A 23,220-nucleotide genomic window follows, 5' to 3' on the forward strand; every position below is an offset into this window, starting at 1 on the left:
TTTGAAAGGATCTGTTTTGTATTTCCTTACACTAATTTAGAAGAAAAAAAGAAGTGATATGTGAACATAAATAAATCCAGAGATTTTTTGAGACATTATAGATTCTTTTGCAATACTAAACCATTCTGCTTGTAAATATATTTCAGGAAGCTTTTTTTATTATGTGAAGTCGTGTGGGCAGAAGGATTGTCTGATATTAGCTTGATAGTGCAGGATTAGCTAAGCAGATGAAATACAGATATTGACACCAAGTTGCTTTTCATTTGTAGGATTTGAATGATTTTGAGCTTTGTATAACCCATGAGAAGTGGGTGTTCATAATTTTAACCTATTCAGGGCCTCTGATTTTAATCTTTTTCCCCAGTTACAACATCTTGTTTACAGAAGGATGTCTTAAGAACAGATGTCTGCCCATTGATAAATTTGTTAGGTATTTCACTTGTCAAAGTGTTCTTTGGCCTTGAGATATCCCAACTCTATATGTTTTACTTAGTTAAGATAAGTGTTTGCTTAATGTAGGGTTTGGGGACCACAGTTTTGATTAGGCCCATTGCTGATTTAAGCCAAGTAGGGGAATTTCAATACTGACTTGAATTCCAAACATTTTAAAAACTTGTGGGTTGCTGCCTTCTTCTGTTGGTGACGTCAGGGTTGCAGGAGCATCGTAGTGAAGGACACTGATTACTGTGGTTGAACAACGTTTCTTAGCTGTTTTAGAAACCCGTGAACACGTTTGGCTTTATGCTTTGATGACAGAAGCTTCTGTTTTGTTCCATCAGCACAAAGTGCGACATTGGGAAGCCTTTCTGAAGCACAGTGGCATAAACCCTGCCAACCTAAGGCTGTCCCGTGTTAACCTGTGCTTGGTTATATTCCTCCTGAATGGAAAAGGGCGTTTATGTGTGTCCCTTGAGTTGTATGGTTTGGGGCTCATCTTCCGTAGGCAGTGTCAGTTGTTGCTTTTGTTGCCGTAGCTGAAGGTAAACACCTTCAGTTTGTAGCACCTACTAATTGGTTTGGGAATATTTATGAAAGTGCTGATTTTAAAGCTAAAAATAGCACTAAGGCTTTTGAAACTCATTCTGGCTGTCAGCAATGCTCCCATGATCCTGCAAGTGTTGCTAAATCGTTCACATTTTAAATATGGTAATTAAAATTGTCTGTTGTGAGAGCACCAGATGAGAGGCTTCCTGGGTGCGCAAAGGGCGCCTGCCTGGCGGCGGTGGGAGCAGGCGCTGGGCGGGGGGCTCCGGCCGCCCCCGCGCTCTCCTGGCAGAGGCCTTGGCCACCGGAGGAGGGCGAGCTGCGGCCCGGCGCCACAGCCTGGTGCCCAAGGGCTTTCCTTTGCTTCCAAAGGCTGAGGTCCGCCAGGAGTCCAGCACTGTATACTTCAGGCACATATTTTCACTTTTAACTTGGTTATTAAATTAAAGTTTCAGATGAAGACTTTTTCCCTTCAGAGGTACCAGGCTTTGAGTAGGTACTGTGTGTATTTCTAAGTAATAAATCTTATTTATTTCCTTCAAATTTATAGTTAGTGTTTGCCCTTTTTATACTCTGAGTCTGGACTCAAGATTTTCTGCAGTTGTTGCACAGAATTTCTATTTCTCTAAACTTCTCATCTACTTCTGAGATTTGTCTCAGTTTAGTTCTTGTTTAATATGAATTTCTTTTCCTATTGCTTGAGAAACTTCCATAAATGTGTGTTAAGAGGCTTAAATCACAGAGCTTTTCTAAAAGTGATACATCTGCAATTTTATACCACCTGCAAACTTCCTTCTTGCCTTCAGAATCATGTTCCGAGGTTACCAGGGGCAGTTGAGGGGATTAAAGGCCCTTTAATGACCTGAGTATTTCTAAAGCTCAGGCCGGTGGGTTAGAAGGTACATCCTGCTCTTGGGTGAATATGCAAAATAGCGCTGCAGATAGAACCACCTCGGGGAAAGCTATTTTTGAATGAAAAGGTGATGCAAAACTTCAGCATAAGCGGAGGTTAGCTGGAAAACAGATCTGGTGTAGGCTTTGTCAGATTTGAAAATACATTTTTTCTGTGTTGCAATGATAGGAAGAAAACAAAGCGCAGGGCTGGCGGAGTGCCGGGCGGCTCAGGGGCCTGGCTGCCGGCGAAGTCGCCTGCAGGGTTAGCCGTCGGGGTTACACGTGCCCTCGGAAACCAGAGCAATTGCTCTGACTGCTGGAAGCCAAGCCTGTCTCTCGCTCCCTCTCTGGCCAGAAACCAATGCTTCTCTCCCTGGCCAGCAGTGCCACTCCCGGGTTTTTGAGGCTGACACATTCCATCAAGTTTTGTGTTTTTTATGAACTGAGCATTTTCAAAAAAGAAAGGGAGAGTTTCTCCTAATCCCTAACCGAAATAAGTCCCATGACTGATTCCAACCTATTTGGTGTTGGGACTAATCCACTGCCATGCTGACTGCTGAATTGGGAAGACTGTGCATGTTCGCAGAGGAGAGAATGTTGATGGAACATATTGTGGTGGTCTTTGACTGTTAGACATACGCATTTACCTAAGTTGAGAGCTGTCACATAAAGAGAGAATTTTTCAAGCATTTGGGTTAAAGTTATTTGCAGAGAGTCGTTACTCTGATAGGTTCCCTTTTTTCTGTTTCAGTCCTAATTTGAAGGATATGCTTTTGCAACACTAAAAATTTGTTTAATTCCAATTATCTCTATGTAAATAAACTAAAAAAATTACCGCTCTTCTTAGATGCATGTGATTTCTTGACTTTTCTTCTTACCATACCATTTAGTATTTTGTTCATATTTCCCAAATGAAAACTGCAAATCTGTTATATTACACTGTCAGTTGAACCCAAGTCAAGTTTTGGGAGCTGGAGTGTCATTAATTCCTCTACTGCTGAAAAACTGACACTGAGTCTTTCAGATATTTCCGAGAGACTGGGAATTTTGTGTGTATTGGATTGTTGCCTTCTACTTGTGTCCTTATTTTTACATCGTTGAGTTGCTACCATTCTCACAGTTGGGCAGGAGTTTACTGCACTTCTGATGTAATGCTAAGGTGTGCAAGGAATTGGTGTGCACCCCTTTGTAGAGACTGCTACTTTACTGGAGCTCTAAAGTCACTTTCAGAGAGCCAGATTATAATTTCAGTATTACAATTCGTGTCTCCTTGATCAGTTAAGGCTTATATATCTGGCTGTGTGTTTACTAGCTTTAGCATGTGATAATCTGTGATACATGTGAGCACTACATGCCTTTAAATCAAAAGAGGCAGTGATGTGCAGGATGGGGGCTGTGGCACTGAGCTCCCCTCCATGGGGTTTCCCAGGTCTGCAGTGGATAATTTCTGTTTAGGAGCTTTTACACTTGAATATCTCACTGAGTGAAAATAAATAAATAAATAAGCTATAGTTGAAGTAATGGACTCCAAATCTCATCCTCTAATTCCTCGTTGAAGTTTTATCTTATGGAACAATAGAAACGTAGGACCCTCACAAGGCTGGACCATTATTCTGGCACAGGAGTGAACATACCTTGAAACATCCCTGACTATTTTTCTAACCTGTTTTTGAAGACCTTCACGGAAGGTCTAGTATCCCTAATATCCAACTTAAATACCTAATATCCATCATGACCCTATTATCCAGATTCAATCTGTGTTGTAAATGAAGGCATTTCTTACTTGTGTTATCCATAGAAGAAAAAAAAGTAATTGGTTGCTATTGTTCTTAAGAGCCTTTTACTTACATGAGTGTGTCACTGTGCCCTTACCAGCATTGTCCTGTGTGACTAAACAAATTGGATTCTAAGTATGAAATTAGACTTTTTGATCAAAAATGGTCCCTCATGGTTTCAAGCCTGTGAATCTGTGTCAACAGAAACGCGAGATGAAATCACATTCTGATACCTGCATTTATGTCATTACTGTCAAATCTGTTTCCCAAGGAAATGTGGATGGAGGAGGACTATGGAAGTAGCCTCACTAAAGCAAGAACATCAGTAATGCAAAAACTCTGAAACAGAAATAATATAGTATATGCAGAGTTGTGTAGAGTGCAAGGGAAGCTTTAGACAGCCAAACAACTCGGTGGCATGAGTAGCAAGTTCAGTGCCATGCACTGAGCAGCCTTATGTTGCAGCCAGCGTTTGGAGGAAAAGAGAGTCTAGTTGATCTGCAAACCAAAAATCTGCTTGTGGCTTGACTGTATTTTTAGCCTTCCAAAAAGGAGAGGCTTTTCAGCACCAATGTTCTCATTGGTTAGCTAACGAAGGTTAGCTTTGCAAGGAGGGAATAATTGCTAATGAAGTTTGTATGCTTGTGGTATGAATTGCTACCAAGGCTCCATCCTTCTGTAAGATGAAGTCATCATATAAAGATGGGGTGAGAGATTTTTATTGCTAACTCACTGCTTGAAGTTGGGTTCCTAATTTGTGAGGTTAATTTGGTATATACGTGATGTAACAAGAGTTGCTCTTTGACATGTGATTCTACTGTGAAAAGTGATTGGAAGAAATGGCACTTATTCTGTACATGTTTTTTGAGATAGTTCTTCTATTAGTGACAGAAATTAGCTTTCAGTGAGCTGTATTGGCTATGCAGTGGAAGCCAACTCTGGCTTATGTTCCCATTAATGTGCAAAGAGATTTGTTGCCAGTATTATAGGTTCAGAAGCTCATAGGTGTTGTGTGAACCGGAAGGGAATCCAGCTTGACATGCAGTCCATTGGTTTGCTTGCAAGGCTGAAGATGATTCCTTTTTTAAAAATGAAACAAAAAAAAAATCCAGAAAATTCTCTTGCTGCTTATAAACTGAAAATAAGTTCTACAAATCTTTGAGGGACTGAAAATGCCAAAACTTTTAAAGCCATCTTTCTGGGTAGAGCCAGCTTTGCAGAGAAATGTGAAGTTTTAATGCACAGTTTCTACTACAGTTAAAGTTCTTATTGAGAATGAAATTACTTGTCTAGTTGGCATTGTTCTTTGGAATTAATTTATAATATTGCTACTGTTTGTCTTAGGACAGCTTAATATGGTAAGAATGTACAGTGGAAAACTGACACTGCAACAAAAAAAAATTATTTATTAACTTTAGGCTTTATCTAGTTAAGATCAAGCTCTGAACTGAGTTCTCTTAGTGTGTTGACAGCTGAAGTTTTATGTCTTCCAGCTATATTCCTGTTGCAGAGTTGGCAAAGTGACCTCTCCAAAGAAGGTCTTTGTTACAGATTTTACTCTGTTTACATTATTGCCATGAAGTACAGTACATTAAAGCTAATATATCACCTGCTGACAGTAGTCTTATCTCATTGGTACCTCTTCCCCTCTTCCAGTATGTAAAAAATGCAGGCATAAAGAATCTAGGGATCAGGAAAGGAAAGTTAATAGTTTTCAAGAGCTTTAACATTAACATCAGGTCCCTGCGTGCACTGTATTTTAGTGTCTGGTCAAATGGTTACATAACTTCACTTTCTGATAAGTCACTGTGCAAATATGTCTTCACCAGCGAACTTCTACTCAAGGGTGGAAAGAATGGAAGAAGCCATTGGGTTTTTCTGGGACTAGGGAATCTGTCACAGGAACAGGGATGGCTCAGGAGGGGGGAGAAGGACTTTCAGGTGAGGTGGGCAGGCAAGGAGGCAGTGCCTGTAGCTGCTGCACCTCTGTGGAGCTTGTGACCTCCTCAGGCCCCTCAGCTGAAAGTCTTTCCTACCCTACAGGCTTTTAGTGGTGCTCCACAGCCCTTCCAGTCTGCCTGCCCCTTTCCACACTGGCTGTTGCTGTTGCGCTGGGAAACGAGCCGTCCAGAGCAGCTTTTCGAGAAGGGGAGCCCTGGCCTACAATGGCCTGCCCTGTTTGTCTAGGATGGGCCTGCGGCTAGTTTCATCCCTCCCTTTGCCTTTTCGCCGTGGACTGAGAGATTCTGAACATCCCAGCAGGCCGTATAAAGGTAGAGGGAGAAGAGAGAAAGGCTGTTGATAATACGTGGCCTCGATACAAAATGGGAATGGCCTTCAAGCGTATTTAAATCAGACCGTCACAGGGAGCATGGTGGGACTGTTAGGAGGAGAACGACTGTAGACACCCTCCTGTTTCTGTGAATGCTACACCATGTGCTCTCCACACAGAACAGACCTTTCAGTCTCTACCATGTAGTGTTACTTGTGACTTGTTTTCCCTTTTAAGTAGTGACTCAAGAATTTAATACAGTTTTAAATGCATAAATATATAATTAGTTTCAGAATGTGTCCTTTGAAATCTCAACAGGGTGCTTCACAGCTGGCCTTTGAGGATGGGGAGATGACCCTCCCTGGAGCCCCAGAACTGCTGGCGTCGCAGAGGGCCCGGCTCGCTGTCAGGTAGGAGCACCTTCTGTTCTGCACTGATTCCAGCAGGCTTTATCAACATGCAAGGCAAGGCTGGCTTCTCATTGCAGCTGCGCCTGTGAATCTGCATTGTGCTCATCATCATCACGATCTCTTCCTCCTCGTCCCTTTTGCCATCCTAAAAATGCACTCAATTCACATACTGAAGAATTTATTTGCACGTAACAGTCTTTTACCTTGGTTGATGAATATGAATGATTTTGACTTGTGCTGTTTGTAGTATATGGGTACAGGAGATGCTGCTATTGTATATTTTGGTCTTTCTTGCATTCTAATCAGTCTTGCAAAAGTGTTCAATGTCTGAGGTAGAGGATGTTCTTATATCTCAATAAATAACCAAACTGCTGAACCATATGATCCTAAACCAACATTTTTGGTTAAAATATCATCTCTGATTTTGAAAGGTAAGGTTCTTTCTTCACTATATTCTGTAGCAGATCTTAACTCTATGTGTATGCACTGTGAAAGCTGTAACCAATATTTCCCTGTGTATTGCTTCACTAGGGTAGTTAGACCGAATGCATCCTTTTCCTCTCCTCATTTACACCAGACCAGAGATGGCCGGTGTTGTTATAACTGAAGGTGGAAGAGGTTGCATTGGCAGATTGAGAATCACCTTTTACTCTGTCTGGTCCAAATTTTGAGTGAAATTTAAATAACTATATGATCTGAGTTTGGGGAAAAAAAAAAGATGGCTGCACTGCTGAAACAAAAGGAAACCAGGTGCTTTCAACAGATCTAATATTCAGTTTGGGGATTCATTGTTCCCTGAAGTGACAAGGAAAATTCTGACTGGCTGAACTGAAACAAAATTAGTTTTGCAGTTTATGTTTGTTAAAGCACAATTACAAGACAGGCTGCAGTATAGCATCACAAAGTGGGGCAGTCAGATCCTCAGTGGAGGTAATAGAGGATTTGATATGGCAAGTTTAGAACAAAGCGATTCCATGTGACTGCTTTTCTTCTGTCCCACTATGAACCTAAATTTCAGTCTTGATTCGCATTGCACCGGAGTCACCTTTTAGAGTAGGCAAAGGAATTTAATTCTTTGATGTCCATTAGGTTGTGTTTGTTGCAGGACTGTAGTAGTATTATAATAGTCCACTGTATAATGAAAGTAAAAAGCGTTATATGGGAAACTTATGCATGACAGCAAAGATGTCATAATCAAATTAATTTCGCTCTCAATTTTGGTGAAGGCAATTAATAATTTGCTATAATTCTGCAATTCATAGCCATTTGTCAAAACAGTATAAAATAAAAACCTTGCAATATCGCATATCTTAGAGCATTTATCCCTACAAACCTCTGAGAAAAAACAGAAATGTTAATATTCCCATTTTACCTAAAGGGGGTCTAGGCAAGAGGCATGAAATTATATGCCCAAAGTCTGTCAGGGAAGTCAGAGAAGGGACTTTAACTTTGGTCTTGACATGGCCCATGCCAGGATTTTGATAGAAATATCACCTTTCCTTTTTGAGCACATCAAAAATCACTCTCTTCCATGCAAGATGTTTAGTTTCTTAGTCTTTCTTCTATGTCATCATTCCATGTCTTTTTCATTTCTTCAGAGAGAACTCATCCATCTGATTGTTTGCATTTTTCCTCCCTCTTGGAGCCCTCATCACCTGCTTTGTATGCCATTTTCTAGTTTCTTCTCATGTGCCTGCTGAAACAGATGTATATTTTTAGAATGGTATCGTCATGAAAAAGAATTGGAGTGCTCTTCCAGCACTCTCTGCACCTGCCGGTTCTCTAAGCTACACACTAACTGATTAGTGTTCATCACGCAGGTATTGAACCTAGTCAGCTTAGTTGCTAATGTTTTTTTTCTTTCTCTTTATGGAATGTAGCTAAAGACTTCTACAGCTTATTTCACCTGAGGTAATTATTATGCATGACCAAATATATGCACTCATTTGTTCCTTTAATGTCTTTTGATCTGTCAACTTGTTAATGGGATTAATCAAGCTCTGCTCATGCTATGCTCCTATTTATTGTTGTCCTTATGCTTTTACTCGTGTGTTTTAGATCATCTGAGTGCTCTTATGACCTATGCTGTTGTTTTTCTGAGAGCATATTGTTGCTTATAAAATTACCCAAGTTGATGTTCACACTTGGGAGTCTTCAGAAGGAGCTTGCAATGTTCCTTGCTTTAGTCTCCGTATCCTGATTCTGGTTGTGTCATTGGAAACTTTGGCAGTGAAAAAGGTCTCTGTGATACATTCCAGAAGTATTTAATCTCCAAAGTGTCTTCTCTTGCATGTCGCATAACAGTCAATAAAAGGAATAGATTGTCTGTAGATCTCTTATGACTTTTGGTGAATTCTGCAATCTTGGAGGAGTATGGAAGGAAAAGTGATAAAGAATATAGACTGGGGCCCACCCAACTGACGACTGAGCATCGAAGTGTTGAACAGACAGGGAGCAGAGGAAAAGCTGGTGCAGGGGCCAGAACAGTATATTCCTAACTACCTTGCTGCATTGCTTATAGTTCTGTTTGGAGATATAATGAGTCCTCATAATCTGGATCCGCACTGATACATTGAAAAAACGTATTGGTCAAAAAAAAACAAAAAGAAAGAAGCAGTGTTTCCTTAAATACAGAACCCCAGCAAAGTAATTCTAGTAAAATATATGTGGCCCATGCACGCTATGTTGAGGATGTTGAGATTATTAAAAACACTTTTTTTGCCTGCAAGTATTGAAATGGGTAGTATGAGGAATTTTTTTCTCAACATTGTGAAATATATTCAAATACATCTATTTGTAATATATTCCAGTTTCTTGAAATTTAGTGAATTTAGGAGGAGTGCAGAAAACATTATTTTGTAAAACAAAGGAAATTGGTTTCTGTCAAGCTTACTGGGATTTCAAAAGTCAACAAATATAAATGTTAAGGCAGTGATTGTGCTTGCCTATGGCTTTTTCCATAAAAAGAAAAAGGGAATAGTTGTTTTAAAAACTTTTGTAAAAAAGTGTTTTCTCCATGAAGAATTGAAAGAAAAAATAGTGAAACAGTCATTAGAGACCATCTATATATCTTACTGATATTTTAATTTAACTGAATCTAAGTAAATTATATGTTATAAGCCTCTTTATTAATAAAAACAGTTCCTTCCACAAATAATGAAGCTAACATCTTAAGATCTATTTTGGTTCTTTTTGCACTGTTCTTTCTGGAAAAATATTATTAATAATACTAATTTGCGGGGGTCTCTTGTTATATTTCAAAGACGTTAGGGCCATGATGGACCACCAAGTCATGATTTCTTACAGGCCATTAACTCTCATTTAAATATGTCATGTTAAATTAAATGATGTTAATGAAGCTAATATTTCAGTCTGATTGTGAGCTCCTTCATGCTATGGAAGAAAGAAGAAAACCACTACTGTCTCTGCTGGTTTCACCAGAAAATATTTCTTCTTGTCATCCAGTCTGGTGATCATTATGATATATAGCACTTAAGAAAAATAGTAGCTAGACTCCTTAGCAAATTATCTGAAACTCATCAGAGCACCAACCTATCTGAGGTTAGTGTCCCTCATCTAGCTGCAGCCAATAATGGATATTTCAGAGGGAAGCAGAAAAAAAAGAATATCATGATTAATATTTTAAGATTTTGAAACCTAGTCTGTTGAAGTTAAAAGCTTCAGACTTGTCTTGTTTTATATTTCTCACTCAGTAGGAAAACTTCCATTTGAAGGAAAACAGTTCATTGATTTAAGTAGGTAAAATAAGAAGGTTGCACCTTAAGTAAATGAAATAAATGAGAGTAGTAGGAGTGTGGGCGACTTTCAAGAAGTATTCAGAAGCTAATCAGAAGGAAGCTTCTTTACCTGAATTTTCTTTCACTGTAAAAGTACTGGGAAACTTTTCAGGACCTTGTCCTTTAGGTGTCTGGAAGTCTTAACTTGGTTTATTGAAAGTTGACCTTTGCTGGAGAAGAGTCTTTAAATGTTGTGTCATTGGCACTTGTTTTAACAGAATAAATCAAGACAGAACTAATGACAATACTCCTGTAACTTGTGAAGGTGATTTTTAAATTTTGGATTTCCTAATAAAGGTGATGTTTGGAATAAGTGAAACCAAACTAATACCATCTGGGTATAAAATTTGGTATTTTTCCTTGCTTAACTTCCTGTTCTGGACTAGGACTTAGAGATTTTTAAAGTAATAGTGGGATGTCAGTATTGTACAGAAGTTGGGTAGAAATTTGTCATGACCCCTAGAATTCAATCCCTTTACACAGAATAGAAATACTGTTTTTGAAAAATTTGTTTTACAGGGTTTTTTTTTTTTTAGTAAAAATAACTATGTTAAGGAACAGTAAACATTAATCTGTTTGGAAGTGTATGTTTAGCATATTAGCAGTGGATTAGTTGGAACTCAAAGAGTATTTTATGCATAGATAATTCGTTATGTGTTTTCATTATGCTCCGTTTTGCTGTCTTCCCACTTCTTTTTAGCAGAGGTTAGGGTCACAGTTCCTTGGTATAACCATTGTAGATACATAATTAAGCATAACTACAGCATTTTTTCCTCCTCCGTTTTTTACTTTTTTTAAACCTTCTTATATCCTTCTGTCTTGCATTAGTCTTACAGCATGAAAACAGAGGTGGAGCAACTTGATATGAAAAAAGGGGGGGGAAAAAAGGGGGGGACCCTGTTGCCTGCAGCCTGTTTGATTTGTCTCTAAATTTTTAGACAGTTGATCTCATGAGAGTTAAATATAGTAGGGAAAAATCTGGATTTCAGTGACATCTTTGCTAGATTAGCGCATTTTTGTTATGAGAGGAGGACTGATTACCTCTTCAAACCTGAAATTGGAGGATTTCAGCATTATTCCATATTAAGTATATAAACTTTGTGGGTAATAATTGAAAAACACATCTCTTAGAAGAGAGTGAGCAGTATCCTCAGCTCCACTCTGGCTGGAAATCTCCTTCTCGACTCTGCGTGTTCAGTTGCTTTCTTGCTCTCCTTGCAGCGTGCTCTCCATCAGTATTTAGGTATTGTTCAGGTTTTCTCATGTCTTTCATTGTATTAACCCTATCTAGCACCTTCAGCTCCAGTTTCTCCTTTATGGTTTCCGTGTCATTTTGGTCAGAGCTTTGAGCATCTGGTTTAAAAGGGGAAAGAAAAAAAAGTGCTTTTCTGACCCCACTTGCTGAGCTGGCTCTGCAAGGCTGTCTCTGTTGTCTCTGGAAAGAGGGGTACAGATATTATATTACCATCAGCAACTGTACTGTTTTAATATATGAAATAAATACATGGTCATCACCCTCTTTATTGGATAAAACTGTGTGTGCTTCCTCTTCTAAATATTTCTGTGGTACCTGGACATTGCCGATAACTCTGTGCTCTCCACCACATGTCAGCAGCCTTTGTTCATGGATGCTTTAATCTTATGGAGCGTAAGCACTGGCTGGTATGACTGAAGGTGCTTGTGAAATACAAGCAAGGAAGAGCAGTTCGATAACTTTATCTGTGAGCTCCCTGCATCTGAGTGACATTTTCTTTGCCTCTTACTTGGCTGTGGTCAGTACAAACGCCACAAAGCATGTTCAGAATTGCAGCTCTACATTTCTGTTTGCAAGGACAGCACTGATGTCCTGGGCTAAGAGATTTTTTCAGATCCAGCAGCTTGCTGATCTGTACCTTCTCTTAAAAAATGTGTGAGGAGTTCAAAGAGTGTTGCATCATCATGTTGTGCCTGGACTGAAGAGTTGCGTGCAAGTGTTGAATAGAGCTAAAATGGTAGAGGGCAAAAGAATAAGCCATTGGAATGGTAAATATTTGATCTGTGTTCACTCGGCCAGTAGCTTCTTGTTGTGACATGTGCATGATGACAGATTTTGCGTGGTAACCCATGTGGAAAGAAGCTTCTTCCAGAAAAGTTTGGGAATTACTGTCTTCAGTAAGTTGCAAAGCAGTTAATCCACTACAGGCTCCACCAGTTGCGTTCCCCAAGAGAAATCCTACCAAGATCCTCTGAGCGTTTAATAATTTGGGAAGGTCAAAGCCCCTTAGAGAACAAAAGCCTGCTCCAAAATTACAAATCCTTTATCTCTTGAGAGAGGTCCCTTTTAAGCATCAGTGAGTTCAGTGGCTCAGGTTAGTTTTTTGGTATTGGTGGGAAGTTTGTATAGACTTTTTTAGCTAACAGTTTTTTCGCATTGTATATTTGATGTTAATTCCTAGTATCTTTTCAGGAGAGAGAGCTATAGTATTTGGCAACATGGGCACTGTCAGTCTGAAGATCAGGTTACATAATTAACTACTCTAAATATGCAGCAGTCCATTTAAAAACTTTGCTTTCTGAATTAAAAATGAACTGTTGTGCATGTTCACTACACCCATACCCGCATGTGCATGCGCACGTATTCTCTCTTTGCTAAACTGTACTTGTCAACATTTTTAACAACATGCATGGTAAGCCTTCCTGACAAATGTGATGGACTGTAAAGAATCTGGCAGAAATCAATAAACATCAAGCAATAAAGAATTTACATAGTAAATGATGATAGTTTCTTCAGGTTAAAAATCAATAGCGCGATGTCAAATGCGGTCTTGGAGACAAGAGTCAGGTAATGCTAGCAGATGTTGTCTCCTCGTGGAGACCTCTGAGGACGGTTTAGTGTAGCCGAGGGAAAGGGAGACGTGAGCATGCATCTGGAGAAGCTCAAGTGCAGTGTTTCTAGTCGAGGTGAACCCTGAAGTCCAGACGTGTTTCACCGAAATAAACACTTTTTAGAAGTTTCTTTATTTTGACTGCTATAAGAACCTGTCTGTGCTTACTGTGTAGAAATTGGGCTGCAAACCCAGTGAGGACAAGATTTCCAGAGGAAATAGCTCTGGCTGTACCTGGAGAATGTGCTGGCGATGCTCGCAGGGTAGCCACCCAGGCACGCTGCAAGCCTCGCACACCTGCGCACCGCGCTCCCTACCTCCCATCCCGGCTGGCAGTCAGGCTCTGAGTCTTTATAGGCTGCCTTCATAGGACAGGCAGTGTGGCTGGGAGTGGAGTGATTTTTGCACCAACTCTCAGAAGGTAACTTTTTTTCTTGTTGGGAGTGAGTTTTTTTTAATGTGTTGAGTTTTGCAGAAGGTCCATAAGTTACATTTTCTGTTGGCAGTATCACAGCTATCAGCCAGCAGCGGGAGACCTTTCCACACTCGCACCTCTTTGCTCCAGTTTTTTAACTTGACTCTGTGAGCCTCGATGTCCTAGCACCTTGGAGTCTCTTGTGCCTGCAGAGTTTAATAATTAGAATCATTGAATTTAAGGTTCATCCAAGTGATTGTGAACTTCAAAGGATGTTCCAAGAAAGTTTTATAACATGAATTGCCTCACCAGTTCCCTTCAGATCAGGCGCGTGATATTTAAAACAGTTGAGAGATACCCACCGTACCTGTATGTAGCTTCAAAGTGTCAGCGGCTTGCTGGTAGCCTCGGGAGCCTAGGCTCTCATCCAGCCACGGCTCCCCGACTGCCCCCGCGGGCAGGGTGGGCAGGCAGCGGTGCGCTGCCGCTGTTCGGCCGCTCCTGGGGGCAGGGGGCCCGCTGCCAGAGCGGGCTGCCTGCTGACTGGCTGATGAGTTGTCTCCCAAATTTTTCCAAGCCTTTAATCTTAAGCCTTAATCAATTTATTAATGCTTTTCTAAGGGGACATTTAGTACCACATGTAACTAAAGCAAATTTATTTGAGAAAGAAAAGTCATTCTGAGGCATGATTTTTTTGGTTAAAAATACTTTTAAAAACCTTTTTTGTATATATAGAGTGCACTCTTGTTCTGGGTATTTAGTGTATCTCTAACTTCTAGGATGTGTCACAGTGTTTTAAAAACTAACGCACAATGTATGTGCGCACTGTTTGTTTGCAGAAAGAATCCTATTTTTCTTAGTGTGTAGGTTTTATGTTCGTTTTAAAAATAAACTCATATTTTCTTCTTTCTTTGAGCCTGCTTATAGCTGTAAATACATTAATTTAAGATGACAGGTAAGCTGTCTATCATGATTGCCCTCAGAAAATTCTTATTCTATCTTACAGTTATTTAGGAAGACAGCTCTTCCCTGCAGGTACTTAAACAACACAGGGTTATCTGGGGACAATTTTCATTTTCATTTATTAATTTATTTAAATTCTGCCTGTACAAATGAAAACCCATTCACTACTTTTGATTATTTTCTGGATCTGTAGGTGTCAGCTACTTAATTCCCTGGTACACTTTGGTTCCAAACAAGTTCAAACTGTAATAAAAATAGCCTTTTAATTATAATTTTTGTCTACTAATAAGAGAATTGGAGGAAGTAGAAGATGAAGCTGAAAGAAGAATTAACTTTCTGCACATACTTTTTTTTTTTGAGTTTTTTGTAACTATCCTGATTAGACTCTAGCCTTTCTGAACAATTTCACAAGAAAAAAATGCATTAACTAAAAATCTGGAAGAAGCACAAATATTTTGTCAGGAGCTCCCTGCTTGAGTCACAAAGGGAGGGGAAGAAAGGAAAGGAAATTCACTGAATAGACATGCCTGTTGATAATGCTGGTATTATCACTATAGTAATATAAAAATCTTTTATGCTGGGATCAATGATGATTTGTTGTTCAGGCACTGTCCATTTCATTTTAATGGAATATAAATCCACTCCAGTGGCAGCTTACTTGGAAGAATAAATTACAAAAAAAACTTGAAAGAAAACTACATAAACTTGTTTTCTGGTTCCATGCGATATTTAGCTGAGCGAGATAAGAATTATGGTATCTAGGCCATGTTGCTTCTGATTAATTATTATGCAACTGAATAAAGGCTCTTAACCAAAAAAAAAAAAAAAAAAATACTGCTTTATTAGAAAAGCAATGCCAGAATGTGTCCAGGATCCCTTGTCCTGGAGCAAGAGCTTCGGGATGCACGTGTTTGCGTGCTCTATCTAGTGTGGCGGGACTGCGCGTTGCCGCGTCCGGGTGCAGCCGGTGCGCCGCCGCCGCCGCTGTCTCCAGCGCTTCGAGGCGATAGGGGAAGCGGCTGTGCGCGTTTGCTGAGCGCTGCGGGACCGGTGTGGGGCCGAGGCAGAACTTCGCGCTGCCTGAACCAGCTGGGGTTTGCCTGACCTGATGGGAAATACCCCGCAGACACCCGCTGGCTACTGACCTGCTGTCTCCGTGGTGTCAGTGCTGTTTCGGGTGGGGAGGGAAGGGTTTGCGGAAAGTGTAGATGAGCATAGAAAGTAGGAACTTGATCTACTGAAGTAAGGAGGTTTTTAGTTTCTTTTCTCCCCCCCCCCCCCCCCTTTAGAGCTTCCAGGCCAATCTCAGCACCTTCCTTTTCCAATCACCACCCCCCAGAATTGAATGAAGGTCACTGCAAGGCTATCGGTGTAAAACGCTCTATGGAAACTGGAACAGCATAGCCACGAGAAGGCAAAAATTCTGGTGCGCTGGCCAAGCCAGTGCCGAGGTTACTGACGGTGGTGTTTGGGGAGGGGAACTTGCTCATGGAGAGAGCTGAGTCGCCTTCTCATTTCCCTTTGGTTTGTTTTTTGTATGTCAGTGAGGCTGCATGCAGCTGAGGGCAGAGAATAAACGCCGAAATAAAATTCGGCTGGTTTGCTTACCTGTTTGATGTCCTTAAGGACATCAGTGATGTATGGGTGCGTATGATCATGTTTACAACTTGTCTACATGGGGAAACTGGCTGAAGCAGCTCATGTGAAGCTGAAGTTATAGAAGTTACTTTATTCTTAACATCTGGAATAGTTAAAACCAGATATTTTTAGAATGAAGTGTCTCTCAGCTTAATAGCTGAGATACTAATGTTTCTTCTGGTTAACTTAAGGATTGACTTAGGAAAACTTTTATTTTGGTGTCTTTTTTCCTTATTCAAGGCACACAAATCCTAATCTACAAAATCAAAGAGTTTGTTAGCCATTTTACATTTCATCATGTTTTATATGCGTTAGTCAGCTCTGAGGCTAGTATCCTTTGGCTTTGTTTCTGCTATTAGATCAAATGACAAATGTTTTTAACATCTCATATGCTGCTTCACGGAATTTTGTGTGTTTCCCTGTGCTCTTTTTTAGTGAAATGACAAAAATAGTGGAGATTTCTGGAGAAGGTGGACCCCTGGGAATACATGTAGTGCCCTTTTTTTCATCTTTGAGTGGAAGGTAAGATGGTTTCTTTGTTGTTCGGGAGTATGTTAATGAAAGGATTTCCACTGTGGTTCTCTCAAAATATCTCCTGTGAAACCATGGGGAAGAGCAAACGCTTAAAAGAAAATGGGTGATTGAGTCTATGACGCTGTCTTCCGTTACCAAAATGTTTACTTTCTAAGTTATATACTAAGACAATACCAACCGCTGTATGGCCTATTTGTCCCTTCAACTGCCTCTGCTTTTCTTTTCTGAACGATAAACCAGATTCCTGTAGAATAATGTAACTGTAAAGGTGTGTGTGTTTCCTCCCACCCTCCCGTTGGATTTCTCTTCCCAGGCCCTTTCTTAATGGCATATCAGACAAGAAAAGTGTTTAAATGTAACTGTAAAGGTGTGTGTGTTTCCTCCCACCCTCCCGTTGGATTTCTCTTCCCAGGCCCTTTCTTGATGGCATATCAGACAAGAAAAGTGTTTAAAAAAAAAAAAAAAAAGTGCTTGCCTGGTCATGCCTCAATTTTTTAAGCCACCTTTCAGATTTGGTTGTATAGCATTTATAAAATGTGTACTATACCATGAACTTTTCTTTGTCACAATACAATTACTTTAATTATAAATGATTTAACATAGTCTCTTGAGATCACAAAAGCCTATTATAGCAGCATGCTCATATTGATGTACTGTGGTTAAGACTGTGTCAGCATTTTCATTATAACTGTTTTCCAAGCTAAGTAACTCAGATGTAAAAATTCTTTCTAGGCTGAAAGTTGACATATAGAGATTCAGCCAGAGTTAATTTGACACTGGCAGTCCTGAATAAGAGATGGGAAATTGCCAATGCCATAATTGACATCACTGTATAGTAAAATGGCTGCCTGTAACACAAAGCCAATTATCATTGCAAATGTAGAAATTGTCTAATCCTTAAATGTTTCTTTACTTGTCAACTTTTATGTTGGGCAGAGAATGAGAAGGATTTGATTGCCTTGTAGAGGGATGTGTGTGTAAACGTCTCCTCGGCAAGATCTGAGGTTGGGGGTGGACCCAAATTCCCACAGGATGTTTTATTTCCAGTGGGGAAAGTAGATGACCACCTGCTGCCTGGCTAAATGTCATCACTAGCTTAAGAGGAAAGTTGGTCTGGGATGGGAATTGAGGAGGTCCAAGTAGTGTCCTTGGCTCTATTGCAGGCTGCCTCTTTTGCCTCGGGCATGGCACTCTGTCTGTTACCCATCGGGAAATGGAGACAGTAGTCATTTATGTTATAGGCATGCCATAAAGGTTTTAGAAATGTGTGTAGTGCGTTTCGAGATCCTTAGGTAGAAGATGTGATAAAATCGTAAATATTAAAATCAATAATTTTTATCAGCATAATATGTTGCTGTATTGAAGTCTCGCTGCATTGTGTGGACCTTTCAAAGATCTCCATGAAAAAACAGTGGAGCTCCTTGACCTACTTTGTGTGCATGTTAGTATATCCTTATTTACAAATGCTTTTGGGAGTGCCTCAGTGCAAGCTCTTTTTTTTTTTTTTTGACAAACCACTTGTTTAGCCAGTTGTCTTGAAATTTTAAAGACCTTTGTCAGAACCATACTGATTCTGCTGTAAAAGTACTAGAGTGACTTAAATCACTTGTCCCTCTTACTTAATCAAGCCTGAGACTATTGTATAAACTTAAACTCATCAAACCATGAGAAAGTACAGAAGAGCCTCTTTTATTTCTCTTAATGATATGGTACAATTTATGGGAGCAAACTAGCCATGACTAGCTGATCTGATATTTCAGTTGTAAATTGTTATCTTCTAATAAGGTAATGCTGGCTTTATAACAGACCTCGTGGTGCTGTAGAGCAAATTTTTTTCCAGAGTTAGTTAAAACATCTTACTGATTTACAAAATCTTAGTTTGTATATAAACTACAAAACTAATTGAAATAATTTCTTCCCTTTCTTTTGCACTTAGACATTATTAAAACGGAAAATTAAATTTAAGAAGTGCATTAAAATAATGCTAAAATTAAGACTGTAGAAAATAAAAGTAATAGAGTGATGAGTTTAAACAGCCACAGTGTACTTAACTCAAGCCACTTGTTCATACACCACAGTGCACATAAGGAATTTCATACCAGTGGGCGATTCTGTAGCATTATATGGTTGTAGCATCTGGGCACAATAGGATTAGTGAAGATTATAGCAACTGACTTAATTTGTAATTTTTTTAATTTACCTACTTTTATTAGCTTATATCTTCACCTAATTATATTTAATTAGGTTTTAATATTTAGTTTTTTGGTTGCATCTAGTTGGATGTTTCTATCATCAATATGGCCAGGGTTTCTCACCATCACTGTCCCTCTAACTTGTTTAGCAAAGGGTAACACAGGTTGCAAGAGAATCTTCATGTGATGGATTTTTTTAATTTGGTGAGATGTTTTGAAAAAGTAGTATTCAGTAGGAATCAAGTTCTCATTTGAATTACATTGCTTTAGACATAAACATGAATTTCTGAACCTTATTCTGCAATAAACTTAAAATCAGACGTATAGTGAATATAGTGTCATTTTAAAATAGTTAATAGGTTGCTGTGAATCTGTTGAATGGACTTAATTATTAGGGGCAATCATGAATTTGAGAAGAAGTACAATACTTCTGTTCTGCGACTGGAGTGCTGGCAAAGTTGGAAATTGCACATTAATATTTTATGGAGTAAAACCAATAGAAAATGGTCTCTAAAGGTCATCTGTCTTTGATGCTAATGTGGTATGGAAATTTAGTGGATAAAAATGGGTTATAAAAGGTCTTCACAAACATGCACTTGTCAGTTATTTGGGAGATTATATTGGTTTCATTGGATACATCTACACTGGACTGTAGTCTGCATTATAGAGATAGCCAGGATAGGTCAGAAGAAGCCTAGCAGTCTCAGCAGAGGTAGCCACACTGGACTCTGGCACTACCCACGCTCGTTTGCTTAACGCATTATCGGAGGTGTCTGTGCTACACCTCCATTTGCAATTTGCATGTAACCTGGTTAAAAAACAAACAAAAAACCCCTTAGATTTTTGATGTTCTGCTGCTGTTCTGCAACATAGGTAGATAGTATTGCTCTCATTTATCAAGACATGGGGCTTTGGGAACTGAAAGATTTCAGAGACTTTTCAAAGCTTGTAGAAACTTTTTTTTAATCTTATTGTCATGCTAGTTTATTTTATTGTAGTCTAGTTAAAACATTAATCTGTTTGTGCTTTCCTTCGGAGCAATTTATCTTATTTTTTTTAGTGATAGACACATGCTGCATAAACTACATTTAAATATTGTCAAGATGGGGAGATCTAGATGTTTTCTTCCATTTCTCCAAGTGTGACCTACAGGACTAATGCCTCCTGCAGTTCCAGCAAGTAATATAGCTTTAGTGTCCAACAATTCATCTTGGTGTTTTTTGGAGTCCCCAGCCTGTTAATGAAAGAAAGAGCTGGAAATCCTTCTTTTAGATTAAGCACCTCATAATGTTCTGCTCATAGTTTATCTGCTCTCCTGTACAGTAGAGATTTATGTCTATTTTTGGCTGGTATAAGTGCATCCCAACAGAATAAGGAGTCAATACTTTTTTTTGCCTTTTAGGATGCTGGGACTCTTTATCCGTGGTATTGAGGAGAACAGCAGATCTAGACGTGATGGACTTTTCCATGAAAATGAATGCATTGTGAAAATTAACCACGTGGACCTTATAGATAAAACCTTTGCACAGTGAGTGCTATTTTATTGTTTTATCGGTACTTTTAGCTAGCAGAATTTTATACAATGCTGTGTTTATTAATTACATGAGGTGATTAATATTTATTTAAAATACGTGCAAAATAGTTGTCAGAAACTTTGTAGTTTTCCTTCTGAAACATCTAAATGCAGTGATATTTGAGGAGCAGAATCTTCTTGTAGTCTTCATAGTGAACCTTTTTGGCTTTTAATTTAAAAAACATGAAGTTTTTAGCAGTTATCTTCACTTTCTAATTCTTCTCATACTTTTCCACATATTCTTCCTAATTTGTTCTTCTCAAGACATTCCAAATGAACCAACTTTGGGGCGTATTTTCTTTGTTTCTTGCAGATGGTTTTAATGAAATTAGATTATTTTTTTTGGTGCTGTAGCTTTTACAGCATTTAAACTTTTAGGAATATTAGTACTGTCAATCTGTGATTAGTTGAGTAAGTCTTACCTTTTATTAGAAATCTGTAGACATTTATCTATCTCAAATTACTTTAAGTAACAGGTTGCTTTGATTGGCTGTGAATTGATGTGACACTGCTGCAAAAAGAATAACCTCTCAAAGTTCAGATATTTGCTGTAGTAATTAAATAGTAATTTGTTTTTACTCTTAATCCATGTGTTTAGACAGCTGAGTGATTATTCATAATATAACAAAAACTTATTGAGATCTCAAGGGAGTTAAAACTTAATTTTCCAAACAGTAAGCCAAATGTTCAAGGTTTCTAGACTAAAATCAAATACAGAATTTCATTGTTAGGGATACATATTTGCAAAAGAGGCTTTGATAAAACCACTGTAGTTCTATAGTAGGTATTACCTGGTTCCTGTGGCTGTGTTTTTGCCTCCTCGTGTGTTATCTAGTTGCTGCTTTCTGCATACGTGGTGGTAAATATATTCTGTGTGCTAGTACATAACTTCTGGCACTTGTCATACACTTCCACTAGTGGAAAATTCCTGTATAAGGTACCAGCTTTAATAAAAGAAAATATTTTCCTGGGATTTCCTACCTCTCCATGCTATGGAGAAGGAAAAATGTTCCTCTGGGATTTTCATCTACTTCATTTTACCAAATGTTCACAGGGGATACTAGGAAACCGTCATCCACTGAACCTGTTTGCTGAAGTCTCCTATCACTTAAGTGCTGTCAGATCGCTTATGTGGTTAATTGCAGTTCTAGGAAAAACTTCTTTTCATCAAAACACCTAAACATGAGCACAAGTAAAAGCTTGTGTTTTGCCACTTGCCTGTGGACCATGGATGTCTGTGAAACCCTACTTAAGAAGTCTGCAGAACGTAGTCAAGGAAAGCAAACTGTTTGTCAATAGGTGCTAAATCTGTGCAGAGGTTGGTGCATCCCGTGGAAGAAGTCCACAAGTCAAAGATTTTATAACTGTTAGAAATTTATATTCAAGTTCCTTTGAAGTTGATGAGATTTAAGAATATGCCAAAACTTAATCATGTGTTTGAGAAGTTTGCTTAAGCATATTTAACTGCTGAGTCAGGGTCTTTGGGTCTCAGAATGAAATGCTGAAAATTACGTTAAAAATCTCCTCTTGTGTGATACGTGGCTCTTTGGGAAATTATCTATGGGAAAAACGATTTTGACAAGGAAAATGAATAGATTTAAGATGGAAAATGAAAATTTAGCAGAGCTAAAACAATACTCCAGCCTTCAGTATTTGTACAGGCACATTTATCGCCAAGTCGTAGGGGATATATATAGGTATGGTGTTATGTAGGTCAGAATACAAGTGTAGAGTATTCATTGCCTTATGAATCTAGAGATAATACAGCAGTGTTATTAACAGCTGTAAGCCCTGGTAATTGGTATAATAGTGTTGCATCTTGGACAGAAGAAGTTGATAGTTTCATACGAGTATACAGAAAATACAAATTGAAATTACAGGAATTAGCTGAGGACTATGAGTTAACTGAGTGATATGAGATTATGAGAGTTAACTTTCTATACTTTTATATAGAAATAAAATTAAAATGTTGGTTGCTTCACCTGTGCTGTTCTATAATGAAGATGTATCCTTTTCAAATGAGATTTTGCCTGGATCAAACCCACCTCCTTCAAAATTGTATGTGCCTTTTTGTTTACAAATTTGCTGTATGCTTTGTGCTCTCTTCAGAATGGAGGAGATTTCCAGAGGCCTAAGCCTGTGGGGATGTGCAGAGTGAAGGACTCCAGCATGTGCTTTTCTCTAAGGTTACTTGATTCTGGGATACTTGGAAACATTGCAATCGTCTTTCCTGTTCTCTGTCACTTGCCCTGGAAAATGAGAGATGTAGGACACTTTGCTTTCTCCAATTTTGTCAGAGGTTGTGGGGAGTTGGAAGGGGTATTTACAAAGACAAACTGTAGTTCAGAGAAACTAATCTCCTTAGGCAATCCTTCTGTCTTCGGGAGAGAAGTGATTAAAAGGTGATTCAAAGCAGAAGCCCATCTTAGTTTGTCTAAGTCACCTTCTGGAGAAGCCTTATATTAACAAGTAGTGTGGTGCAATGGCATTGGACCTGAAGAGAAAAAGTGTGGGCAATGGGGACTTGACATCTACAGTATATGTATTTTGCAGATTGGACAGGGGGGATATTTTGGACTGGCTCTAATCGGGTCTGTGGGCTTTTAGGTGGTTGTTCTGAATTACCTCCCCTGAATAACCTCCTGCATCATGTCTCCTTGCTGACTGTAGAGAACGACTGGAGGAAGTAGCTTTCCAGGCTGACGTTGATCTTGGTGGGATCCCCTTTTTAGTTTTCCTCTGGCATGAGAACTATAGTAACCCGACAGAAGTCAGAGTTACCGAACGCAGGAACGCTAACCGATGCGAGGAGGTAGTGTCCCCATGACTGCTGACACAGAAATAGTCATCAGGGTCTCCCTTGAGAGGAAAATCTGTGTGTTAATACTGAATTGACAGTTCCTCATAAT

At 39.1% G+C, this 23,220-nt stretch overlaps 1 protein-coding gene across 9 annotated transcripts in view; it reads left to right on the forward strand.

Annotated features, from left to right (window-relative positions):
- Positions 1–23,220, forward strand: part of PARD3B (par-3 family cell polarity regulator beta) — a 440,403-nt gene that overhangs the window by 192,021 nt on the left and 225,162 nt on the right. For all 9 annotated transcript variants that reach the window (XM_067298774.1, XM_067298775.1, XM_067298776.1 and 6 more), the window contains 3 exons: positions 6,244–6,335; positions 16,448–16,534; positions 20,141–20,266. In XM_067298774.1, the coding sequence (XP_067154875.1) occupies positions 6,244–6,335; positions 16,448–16,534; positions 20,141–20,266 (305 nt within the window). The remainder of the gene's footprint in view (positions 1–6,243; positions 6,336–16,447; positions 16,535–20,140; positions 20,267–23,220) is intronic.

Source organism: Apteryx mantelli, chromosome 6 (assembly GCF_036417845.1).
Source record: "Apteryx mantelli isolate bAptMan1 chromosome 6, bAptMan1.hap1, whole genome shotgun sequence".
Lineage (NCBI taxonomy): Eukaryota > Metazoa > Chordata > Aves > Apterygiformes > Apterygidae > Apteryx > Apteryx mantelli.